The sequence below is a fragment of the Corvus cornix genome, chromosome 1, assembly GCF_000738735.6.
Source record: "Corvus cornix cornix isolate S_Up_H32 chromosome 1, ASM73873v5, whole genome shotgun sequence".
Classification (NCBI taxonomy): domain Eukaryota; kingdom Metazoa; phylum Chordata; class Aves; order Passeriformes; family Corvidae; genus Corvus; species Corvus cornix.
In genome coordinates, this window is record NC_046332.1 from 79,271,648 (window position 1) to 79,284,584 (window position 12,937).

Genomic DNA, 12,937 nt, shown 5'->3' on the forward strand with positions numbered 1-12,937 from the left:
ATTGTTTTTAAATTGAATATAAATCCTTTACTGTGACAAGACATACAGTGTAAAGACATAAGACACAGACCTGCAGTCTGGAGGAAGAAACTTTTTTAAGAGAGCACTATCATATCAAAATGAGTGCATTCAACCACCACTACAATAGTCTTGCAGCAAAAATAAATAAAGAGCATGCCCATCACACCTCACTGAAATGGAAAGGGCTGAAAGTAGCATAGTGTATGTTCAGAATGGTAGAGAGCATTTTTAAAAGCTGCAGGATTGCAGCTGCATTTTGTTTTCTTAAAAAAATTAACTTTTCCAGTAACCATCGCACTATTATACAATATACTTAAAATCCTGACATTGTAAAGACAGCATGTAAAGTTGGAGACTGCTGCTTGAAATCTCCTTTTTTTTCTCCTGGAAAACTGAGCCTTACAGAATTTTCACTAGAGATGCACAGCATCCAGTCCTTTAATCTATACATGAGCACTGCAATAGTTGTAGTTCCTAATTTGTACTTACATGCTTCCCACAAATGGAGAAAAACCTGAAGACGATTACACATGCCCCCATCATGTACGTGTATGCATTCTGGAACACAAACACAGAAGACTTAATATATGGTCCCCCAGGAATCTCTTGAACAGATCACAAGAACTGATTTTTTAGTAATGTAGGGCAGTCCCCATATAAAATAAATCATAAACTAGTAGCAACAATATAAAGAACACAAACCCAACCTCCTCACACGTCAAGCCAAAGAAACGTCAGTCCTCTATTAATTATGTCCATCAGGCCCAGTGTACTCATCTAGGCAATTGCTGGGTTACAGAAACTCCTCAGACCTTCCAAGCTACTTAGCAGCTCCCTGAGCAAACTGTGAATGTCAGGGCAAAATGACTAGTCACACAAAACAGAACAGAAACAAACAGAACTTGGGGCAGACAAGAGAGAATCCTGCAGACATTATAAGGTTGTGACTTTGACAACTTGTGATTGATGACAAGTATCAACCACCCCTTCTCCTTCTCCTGTAAATAAAGAAACCAGGAGTGTAGTCAAATTTAAAAAACATGTGAAATGGAGAGCTGATTTCCTCCACTCTCCTTCATGTGTCTTCTTGAATTAAACACTGCCCCTTAACCAACACCAGTGGTATAGAATTGCTGTTGGGTTTGGCAGGGTTTGTCTAGTTCAGCAGTTTTGAACCTATGTCTTCTTCCAGTCCTCTGCTCCTGTTTGTATTCTGTACCTTGCCTCTTTCTTCCTTCATGCTCATAAGACTGTTAGCAAGAACTCTCACTCTCTTCAGTCTCCTTCCTTTCCTCACTTACATCCCTCCAAAAGACTTGTTTTCTACCACATTTACACACTCTAACTTGTACCAGTAAGACAATTTTTGCACTACATGATTGTCCAAGACAATGATTCGTTCTTGTTAGCATCAAACTTAGTTTCTTTCAGACATATTTCAGCCTTATTGAACTCTCAAACGTTTATCTGAATATATACCAGCAATCCTACTGCTGGTGCTTAAAGACAAAATAATTTTAATCACTGGAATTGCATTTTGTATATCTTACCAGTAAGGCAAAGTGAAGTATCACCCATATAACTCCAAGAGATGTCACCAAGAGATCATACCGATTTCTTCTGCTTTGCCAGAAGCCAGAAGGTGACATGGCAATAATCTTCATCGTGACCTACGGATAAAAAAATTCTAACTTGTAATGAAGAAATGATTATTCCTTGCCATGAGATCCTCTTCCATTCCCCAAAATGTTTGACTGGGTCCATTTTATGAAATAGTTTCAAACAATGAGGGGTAGATTTCACATCAGCTAAATATTCCCACGTGCACTAACTGGATAATATTAGCTTCCCTTGGATGAAGGAAAACTGGCACTTGTGTAAGACCACAGATGACCAAGGGATAGACAGCATTCTGAAATGTCTCTTGTCTCCATCAAGTATCAAAGACAGACTTAATGCTTAATGTATAGATTGCTGAGGTGAATGTGGGCTTCAGATAGCTTAAAGTTAAATAAGTCATGTCAATAACGTAGCTAAAAAAGCTAGCAGTATCCTAGCTAGCTAACTGTCTGTAAGCAAGCTAAAATGACATAAACACATCTGAACTCAGGAATATAATTGTGTTCTGCAGCAACCACAGTTCGGATTAATTAAAAAGCTTTCATATATTGCAAATATTTCTTGCTTTAAGGAATACTCTGTACTCATAATCATCTCTACTCAGCAGCATGTAAAAAAAAAAGCTAAGAACAGTAAAGACAGTATGTTTTACAATGTACCTGGTAAAAGACAGCTTCCAAAGTGCTTGACATTTCCAATTTAGGTTACAGGAATGCAGATGAGAAGCTCAAGAATAGATACTAATAGTCACAGAAATAGTCACATCAGGTAACAGATACCAAGGTAGAGTGATGCATTTAAAGGGAACACTTAAGAGTTTCTCATATACAAGTTGTATTAAATCTCAGAGCAGGTTAAGAGTCACTATAAAAAGGCTATAAATGTCAGGCATTCATTACGTTATTTTTTCCATCCCACCTTGCAACCCTGCCATTTAACATTTCTGAAAATGAAACCAGATATAAGAGGACACTAGCTTGAGGTAAAAGGCTGATTTTCCAGTTAGCTTTTTACCTTATAATGTTTTCTGAAGCCTGACTACAAAGTGAACAATGTGGTCTCTGAATCTCTAATTATCATTTGAGTTACCTAAGGTATCTTGACTCCTTATACCAGATTTACAGTCACCTGAGATGCCCTAGGGAACTGGAGATGGATGGATGGATGGGACTTGCAAGGATGACATAAGACCTGTAAACATCCCTGGCATTCTGGAGTGGCTAGTGGAGGTAACTGAATTTCACCCTTCACCTCCCTTGATCACAGTAACAGCTTAAACACCTACCTCACATGTAGAATTTAAACACCTAGCTTCAGGTGTCCATAAACTTGAACTGAATACCACACCATGGAAATAAAAAAAAATCACATCTCCCTTTACTCTGTCATCATCAGTGTGGTAACAAAAGTGAGATCTTCAAATTCTTCCTATTTTCTATACCACATATTTAGGATGTAAGCAGTAGAGGTTTAAGGCTGAATCAGGAGGTGTAGGGTTGGACACGGGACCATCAGCTATGCAGAAAGCAGACAGCAGACTCTGCAACCAGACTGTGCTGCATTAGGGAAGATCCTGGTCAAGAAGCTGCTTCCTCTCTCCATAAATTGTGTGTGCACTCACAGTGTGATAGCTTGCCTGTTGAGACAGCCAACAAATTTTTCTTGGCTCTGACAAAGTTCCTTTGAAATTCTAGAAGTGTATTTGTTTCCCTGGCAGTATAAGAGAAAAAAGTATTTCCAAAGACATAGTTACTAGGTAAATTAAAACCTGCCTGAGTATGACACAAATAAAACTTTTCTGTGTTTGCACAGTCTCTCCAGAGATACTGATTTCTCCTGGGTAGGGAAAAGAGAAGCAACAACATGGACATACTCTAGCTACAGCTGCTACAAGGTCTTCACTTCATTGTTTATTCATCACTGCTGGCAAAACCTATCAATGGAACATAGGAACTGTCATACTGGATTAGAGCAGTGGGAAACATAGTCTACTATCCTGTTTCTGATAGTGGTCAGTGTCAGCTATTCAGTGGGGACTGACAAGAAAAGTAGTCAACCAGAAACTTACAAAGAATTGTGTACTAACCTAACCACAGAGGAAACATCTTCTTTAGGATCATAAGTGTGTGCTTTGTTACACTATGGATATCCTTATACATTAAAAAATATACGTTTTTCAAAATGTGTTTAAATCATTAGATTCCAGTCTTATGAAAATAGGCTAAATACACCTTGCAGAGATTGTAGTAACAATATTCTCATAGATAGAGAGCTGCTACCACACAGGAGCCAGACTTGTGCAACAAAAGATAGACAATACTGGAGCTGGGGTGCAGCTTATTAAAAGATATTAAAATGAAGTACGATACTTAAAACAAAATGGAGGAAGGTTTGATTTTTTCACAGCTACAGAGTAGTGGCGAACACATCAGGAAAAACATAAATGAATGAAGCAGAACTTCCATTAGACAACATAGACCTTTTGTTGTATGGAGGGAAGGTAACATGAGATGTTCTGCAAGAAAAGAGTTCACTGGGTTCACCAAAGCACACTGTTAAATACTCAGACTTGAATATATATCAAAAGACACAAAGCTCAAGGTTGTAGAGAAGTATGACTATAACACATTAAAAGTTTCTTCTTACATGTTTAAAGACAAGTGACACGGAGAACCCTGAACGTACACATTCAGAAATAAACACCACTGTGAAGAATGAGAAGCATCCCTAAAGACAAAATGAAATATATAAATACAAGTCTTAATCTCAAGAAGTCATAAATATACTACTTTACCTCAAGGACAAAAATGAAGGTGAAAACAACAGACATTGTTGCTAAAGGCACAGTCACTGGATCTGCAGCATCCCACTGAAAAGCAAACATAATCCATTCATAGAAGAATAGCTGTTAAACAGAATAAATGCCTCTTCACTGCCTTAACTTTTCTTGAGGGTTTTGTTATGAATAGATTTCACTTTAAAATATACTCAGATAGGAATGGCATCTCGGTGTGCTCTCTCAGGTTTACAGCTTAATTAGAAATTAAAAACAGTGGACAACACTACAAAAAGGCAGAAATTGACTCAGCTCCACATTACAATTAATCTACAGTGATCTATGCCAACTGAGATTGCTGTATCTAGGAGTCATGTTCATCACACTAATGGCTCAACTGATCATTAATTGGTGTTAGGAAATGTGCAACACATGCTGTACTACTGTAATGAAACGTTTAAAAGAGACACAATTACCTTAACTGATAACAACACAGACTGGGCCAGAACAAGTACAGCAATAGTTCTCTTAAAAAATGGATGCTGAGTTATATCATACATCTTAGCTCTAAAGCCATCGTTATCTGAAAAAGAAAGAGTTTGAGGAGGAGGAGAGCTAAAATACAAAATGACATTTCCCCCTTATTTCTTGACATATTTTCCATGTTCATTAGCGGCAAAATAATCCTTTCCCATTTTCAAAATACATTTCTAATTTTCTGACACAATTTTCCATATCAAACAGGGCTTCTGAACATATAATTTCAAATACTGAACACCAGTGTTGCATGAAAGCTTTGGTACTTTTACGGCAAGTGCATCATTCAACTGCTGTCAGGTTAATACATTCCATTCATATCATTACAGCCAACTGCAAATATTTTTCATTTAGAAATTCATTTTTTCATTAAGGCTTATCCTAAAACCATCGAAGCACAACCTTTTTTGGGTTGATTTTAATAGCCTTATGGAGAGATCTGTAGTTGGAGCCTGTTTCCACATTAACTTATGCACAACCTCCTAGTGGCCTCACGATTACAGTTTTAATTTGAATTGCAGACTCCTGGGGAATTACGAACACTAGGGCTCAACATGAATAAAATCAAAATATCTTTGATACCCGGACGAGGTGGGAGATGAAGAGGTTGCGCTATCTTCAGTCTGCTTTTCAGATCCTCCCATCGTCTCTGATCTACAGTCAGTAAAGCTGTCCCCTTAATATACAAAGAGAAGCATATAAAAGCTTTTGTCATTTAACAGCTAGAGTGTTCAGCACTGCAACATGAAAACAACATTCTCCTTGGTGGCTGAGATAAAGTTACATACACAACTTCCCTTAAATAACACACTGTTTGGGGAAAGAAGTCTGAAGTATCAGCTGTTACTCAAGAGGATTTCTGGATGCATTAGCTGTGAGTTTCTGGGACTCAACTCAGCAGGCACAGTTGCTGCCCTGTGTAGCAGCAGCCCAGTGTGGGCAGTGAAACACTGCAGGAGGTCTTCCATTTGACTGAATGTCATTTGCCAGGAAGCAGAATGGTGGATTTTGTCTGGACTTTGCAGCAGAAAATCCTGTGGCTTGCTAGTGCTACTACAGTTTCTTCAGGGAAGGAGCCCTCCAGGACACCACCGCTGCTCTCCACAGCTCTTCTGCTTGGGGTGTAATTGAAATAAAATAATAGTATGCTATGAATCTACAAGAGTTCTCCACAGAGGAAGCTCAAAGAGAAGTGAAGACACACCTTTAGTGCGGGTGGTAGTAATGCGTGTAAATGTTCACATAACATAGCAAACTTCAAACAGAATTCAATGTTATCTAAAATGACCTTCAAAGGAAAATAAGTTCCTTATCACTTCAGAGAACTGTAAAATCTCATAGAAGGATTCTAGAGTTACAAAAACAAAGGAGACCTTTCAAGGTAAATGTCAAAAGCCTGTCTCCCAGACACTTGGCTCCTGTCCCAGTCAGAAAAGAGCCGCACTGAGCTGGGTGAGGGCTGGTGTGATCTTTGGGGCTTCCTGGGCATTGGCTTGTGTAGATGCTGGAACTGTGGCTGGCTGTGCAACTGATAAGGTCAGGATTTCGTCCTCTTAGTGATCATAATCTCTTTATAGAGCTGTGTTCCTAGATGGTACCCTGGGAAGAGGTGCCTTCCAACACAGTGTGGACAAAGTGACAGATGTAAAGATGCTGGTTATTCCTGTCAACCCCAAACGACACCATTTAGAAACACAGATTAAAAGACAACACCTCAATGAGCATGTCTGGTTCATATTCTTGGAGAGCCTTCACAGCAAACAAGACGAAAGGTGGCAAAAAAGAGTGGACTTTTGTAAAATCTAGAAATAATGGTGCCAAATTGCTTTGTTGCTCAGAAACTGCCAGTTCCACAAGCAGGATCATCATAAGGGAACCACAGAGCAGAGCACTGCAAGCAGATCTAGGGCTGGAGGAGCTGTGCTTACATTTGGACTTCAGCTCAAAGTGCTAGCTAATATTTTAGTTGATCATATCTTCACTGCTGACTGAACTCCTGGAACTTGGGAGCTGTGACAAGTGATAGGTGGGAATTGAAATGGGGCTGGGGGTTGGAATAATTTGGGCTGTTGCCCTGTCACTGGTACAACCAAGGACACAGCCCAGAGCTTGCTGCAGTACTTGCCAGTCCAGCATTTCCACAGCTGCAGTTCCAACTCATATGAAAAACTAGAGCATATCTGAAATTATAATATTTTTTCTTTTTAGAAAATTTAGAAATTTGTTCTCATGTAAAATAGTTTATTCAGTAATTGTCCAACTCCGATCCTTGTCAACAACTCCTGTAATTGTTCTAACCATATATCAGCCATGAAATTTCTAAAGAAAATATCTACTTTAAACACTAATATATTGGTCAAGTAACTAGTTTTAAGAAAATGCAACCTAATCTCACACTGTGGATTGTTTTGCTCTCACTCTCTGGGCTAGTTGCCAGCCATCCCTCTACAATTTTCTTTTTAGTTTCTGGGCATTTCTTCGCTCTATTTGAATATTAATTGGGTTGAAACTCTTGCCCACTTAATTAACATTAATCTTTTCAACTCAAATCTGAAAACATTTTCTTTTCCCTATAGTAAATACATAAAAAGTAACAAGAAGTCAAGAAAAAAGAAAGAAAAACAAACATTACATGCCACTGCCTGTTACTAAGAAACAACTGAAGAAGCTGAACCAGAACATATGAAAGACTTATACTTTAAGTATCATGTGAATTCTATAGAAATACTGCCTGATGCGCCTGTTCAGTGTAATTTACAGGGAACTGTTACTAGTGAGCAAGGACAAAAAGCATAAAGCTTTTTGTATTCATCTGTGTATTGACAAATTTGAAGGAAGAGTAATATTGCATAGCTGTACAAGAAGTGACAAAAGCATCTATAAAAATCCAGTGGAATTCTCATACTGTAGAAATTTCAGTTTTGTTAATTCACCAGTCAAAATTTAGTGAAGAAGAAAAGAAATTATTAGCACATTGCTCCTTGTTCTCTAGAACAGATACATTTTAACAGGAATGACTGCACTTCATCTCACCAAAATTACGCGAACATAAAAATACATTCAGAACAGGAGAGATTTTAGGCAATTTTTTTGGCTCACAATCTTCTTGACCCCATTTCATGATGCCCTGCTTGCCCACATTAATGCACAGTAAAGTGCTGCTTGGCTCCTTTCCAGAAGGAGTGAAGTGGTTTCCCTGATGGACAAACTCAACTGTTGTGTTTGCTGCTGAGCTCAGGTCAGGGCCATAGCCAGCGCCCAGCTCCAGCACGAACACACTGGGCTGTCACACATCTCCACACCCCACAGAGTGTAATCATCCTTTCCCTCCCATGCCACAAGTGATAAAAATATCCTATCTCATTATTTTTGTGAGCTTGAACTGAAAGATGAAAAAAATTAATAATTTTGTCTTGATGCCTCAGAGGCACCATAATAGGCTCAGAAAAAACCCTCAGATTAAAGGTTGTGCAGTGTATGTGCAGCAGTCCCATCCAGAGGATTCTACCTTTTAACAAGTGTAGACATGAGCTGCTGGGAAACAATTCCTCTGGGGGCAGGTTTTTCTCCTTTTCAGGGTAATCCAAAAAGCCCATGTGAACTTGCCTAGAACACTAGCTACCTTTTTATTTGAGTGATGGACAATTATTTCTACAATGTACTCTGCTGTTTGTAAGGAAAAAGCCACTCAGCTTTACTTTGGATCTGAAATACTGCAATGGGAGGGTTCTAAAGAGACCCCTTAGTTGCAACACATGGAAGCATAACGTCTTTTTATCTGCCACCACGTGTGCCTACATCAAGCTAAACAGCTGCATCTGTAAATACATCTTGCTTTATGTTTAATCTCCATCTAGCAGCACAGCTGCACTATAAATAAACTCTAACAGCTTTGTTAGAGTGTGTGATGGATTGCTGTCATCACAGGCTTCAATTTTGTAGCAAGTATGGATCAAGTGTATCTGAAGCCATATTTGCAGTCTCGCAAAACGTAAGGTTGGTAAGGCAGTACTAAAGACAGCCTTATCAGGTAACGTAGACAGCATAATATCAGTTTCAGATTTCTTACAGAGCCAGTTCTCCACTCAATAAACCCCCCTCACTCAGAATAAACCACCTCACTTAGTACCTTGTTTTCATTAAAATTAGCGATGACAACTCCAACAAAAAGGGTCAGTCCAATCATGCAGCCAAGGAATACAAAAACATGGATGTAGATTCCATGGATCTGAATAGACAAAAATAAGTAATAGTCAAAAAAATTCATAGTTACTTGTTGTAGAATTGAAAGACTCTGATGTGTTTCCTTACCGGACCGACACGATGAATAATAACATCTCTGACTTCCACCCAGCCTTTTAACGAAAGAACTTCAAATAGTGCCAGCATTGCATTGCCCACATTGTCAAAATTAAAATTCCGAGGATTTGCCCTGAAATGCAGTACACAAATAGGTGTAACTTCAGCAGTAAAGTTGTTCTATTTCTTACCTTGATTCTTCATAGTCTAACTTGCAAAGTTGGTGTGAAACCTCTGAAACATATCAAAGTTTCATATCAGGAATAAGAAAACAATAGCAACAGCAATAAATATGTAAAGCATAACTTTTTAGATCCCTGTGTATGTTTTGTTTTCTTACTCAGACTCTGACTCACAGTAGTAAAGCTTATAACATGTTCAAGGCCAGGTTGGATGGGGCTTTGAGCAACCTGGTGTAGTGGGAAGTGTCCCTGCTCATGGCAGGGGGGTTGAAGCTAGAGAATCTTTAAGATCCCTTCCAACCCAAACCATTCTATTGACTCTATGTTGCTGCATTTTAATGCTTTTGCCAGTGACATAAGAAAAATACAGAATTCAAGAAAACAATCGATCTGATGGCATTGGCCAGATTCTAAAATAAATTTACCTGCAGGAGATAATTCTCTAACACACATAAAAGATCTGGGCTCCAAGGTCAGTGAGATGGTTTAGAAAATGCTGTTCTCTGTTTCATTATCACGAGGAACTGATAGTATAAAGCAAAACTTACTGAGAGGACGTCACATCTTCTTGGCTTTCCTATACCATCTGCTCTGACCTTTTTTATCAGTTGAGATTCAAGACAATGTTTCCAGCTTAACATTAAAAGTACTCTCTTTGGGCTAGGTTAGCACTTTGCTCTGCCTCTACAATCTGAGCCAGATAATCCAAGGAGCCCAATGAGTTTTCGACAGTTTATAAGGTAAATAGTTGTATTCCAGAAGAGTTATTAAGTATTTGGTGCTTCTGGAATCCAACCATTCGGTGAAAAGAGAACTCTCAGATGTAGATACTCCTTTTATTGCAGTCCTTATATTAAGATCTGGCTCTTGAAAATCTGGCCTGACAACCAACAGGTGGCATAAATGTCTTTGCGGTAAAACATTTTTCTGCAATAACAAAGCATTCCCCAAAGTTTACAGTTATGCTGATTAAGACAGTCTTTGCTTATTTCTGGATCAAGCTGAACAGGATTGGATTTGCTTACTCGAGGAAGAATTTCTCTGAAGTATACAGAAACAAAGACTTCTGCAGATGTCAGAGTTTCACTGACTGTTCAAATCACAGCATACTATTTCATTAGTGTAGGGTGGCTCTGAATCTACCACTGCTGGTACATTCTTTATCCACAGACATGGCCAATTAAAATAATTGTAGCTGTTAAGCTGATTTTGCAAAATGCCAACCAAGTGAAAAATATAAACAATTAAAAAGAGTGAGTTTTGCCTGTTCAGGTGTTGGAAAATATTAACTGGACTTCATCAGAACACTAATCAAAAACATACATTAGCTTTTAAATAATTTTGACTGCACTTCTGCACCAGATAGACCACAAGGATTCCCTGCACTGGAAGAAAAAAGAAACTGCTAGCTGGCATGGTTGATGGCCATAGAAGAGAAAGGCTGTTTTTAGACATGATATGATCATTTGTTTTTATGGGTAGCTGTAGGCAGGTTGATTTCCATTTCTTTTTCTTCCCATCTTTTCCTATCTATTCTTAGGTTCTATTGTTGCTTTATGGCTCTCAGGATGCCTTCATAATAGTCCTAAAGAACAACTAAGTGATGATACTTTTCAAGAAAATAGCTCCTGCTGTAATAATAACCAAATCAAATCTAATTCCTATATAGGTTCAGTACCTAGCAGGTTTTTTTTCTTCCTTTCTGTTTATGAAGTGGAGGTTAAGTCTGGAAAATTTCATATTTCTGGCTTTTTACTAAATATGCCAGAATTTTTACACTTAATATCATTTGAGTTACAATAAAACCCCTCCACAAGTAATTTGATGTCATCACATTTGAACCATTTTTCTACACCAACAGCTGCATTTTTGAAGAAAGACAGGCCAAAGTGTAGCAACTCACCAGACTCGTGGCACCCAAAATCCAGGCTTTTTCTCTCCAGGTCTTAACTTTAAATTGAGATTTTTGGAAACACTTACATTTATTCTGAAGATGCCATGACAATCTTCCTATAGTGAAATAAACCACAGACTGAGATTAAACAGAACCCTGTGAGAGATGCCAACATGGCAGCATAAATAGCACATTTGCCATGATGGGAAAGCAATATACACAGAAATGAAGGGTTATTTATAAGTCTGTGATTAATAGTCATGGACCTTTACCCACATGAGAAATACATCTTTCCTTCAGGACTGACAGTGCTGTACAATTTGCAAGACTACATAGCCTTTCACCTCTTTCCTGAAGACCACTGCTCCCTTTAGGTGATGATGATATTTCTCCAAATGAAGTAAGAAACACAGTTAACTTTCTCCATGTAACCCACATGGCATCCCCAGTGATGTAGACCTCTAGCAGTCTAACCTGTTTTTCAGTTGCGGACCTAGGAATGCAAAGGTGTCATTTTCCATGATTAATTCCATGTGCCAGCCAGTCTTTTGCAGATAACATGGCATTCATTTGACAATTTTTTTTTAAGACAGTCTCCAATATTTGGACCTGCTTTACTTTTTATGTGGAAACCCATCCTTACCCTCAGTTGCTGACTCCTCTATCACCTTTCCCTCCATCATCCTGCTTCTGAAGAAGAAAGAGCCCAAGATCTCTGTTTCTCATATGATAGCTCTGATTGCCCCACTTGCTTTCCCCAGCAGGCAAAAATGGCACAAAGTACCATTATTTGGAAGCAGAAAAGCAGTTCTTACCCTAGAGATGATGTGAGGATCATTGCATTTAGCCAGTTTTCCAGCAAATAGCTGCACTCCAAAGCTTGCGAAAACAAGCATTAATGTCAGCAAAAGAATAGAAACCTGTAAAAATGAAGTTGTACTTGTCAACCTCTTCTTCTGCAGACTTGAAGAAGAGGATCAGCTCCCTTGGTGAACTGCAGGGAGGATTGTTTTGTGGCATAAACCTGGAGATATGGCTTTTGTAACAGACATGTTACTTTAGGTTCTGATCCAGTAACCAGGTGCTGTGTTATATTAGTCTTATTTTTAACATAGGATCTAAGAATTGCAGATAAGGATGAAAGCTTTCTTGCACTCAGTGTACTACCTTGCTAAATTCTGTATGCATAAGAATTGCCACTCACTTTAAATACATTGTTTGAGTACTTGCATATGTGCTGCTTCTGTTTTGCTGATTCAGGCTAATTAAGCTGATTAAGCCGTTGTTGGGTATTTAATTCCAGGATAGCTCCAATAAAGATAAGCATGGGCAAATTAAAATGTAAATATCTTTAACAGAATACAGTATCTATGGAATGCCCACTAGCTTTTTACTTTTTGTCCTTGTTCTATTGCTGTCTACAAGTATTCTGTAGCTTAGTGTTTTATAACAACCTGACCTAGTAAAGCATTCTGTTAAGGAATAAAATGGCTGTTGCTTAGGCTGCCCAATATCACATAGGGTCCCAAGACAATAGATTATGTTCTGATCAAGCAATTGAAGACTCCATTGTTGTTCTTATTACTATAAGTGCATGACCATGATCAT

The 12,937-nt window shown here is 38.5% G+C and overlaps 1 protein-coding gene across 10 annotated transcripts in view; it reads right to left on the reverse strand.

Moving 5' to 3' along the window:
- NALCN (sodium leak channel, non-selective) overlaps positions 1–12,937 on the reverse strand; it is a 239,599-nt gene that overhangs the window by 13,972 nt on the left and 212,690 nt on the right. For all 10 annotated transcript variants that reach the window (XM_039562541.1, XM_039562481.1, XM_039562155.1 and 7 more), the window contains 9 exons: positions 12,145–12,249; positions 11,339–11,445; positions 9,266–9,386; positions 9,084–9,182; positions 5,537–5,630; positions 4,894–5,000; positions 4,436–4,510; positions 1,572–1,691; positions 511–579 (listed from right to left, as the gene is read on the reverse strand). In XM_039562541.1, the coding sequence (XP_039418475.1) occupies positions 511–579; positions 1,572–1,691; positions 4,436–4,510; positions 4,894–5,000; positions 5,537–5,630; positions 9,084–9,182; positions 9,266–9,386; positions 11,339–11,445; positions 12,145–12,249 (897 nt within the window). The remainder of the gene's footprint in view (positions 1–510; positions 580–1,571; positions 1,692–4,435; positions 4,511–4,893; positions 5,001–5,536; positions 5,631–9,083; positions 9,183–9,265; positions 9,387–11,338; positions 11,446–12,144; positions 12,250–12,937) is intronic.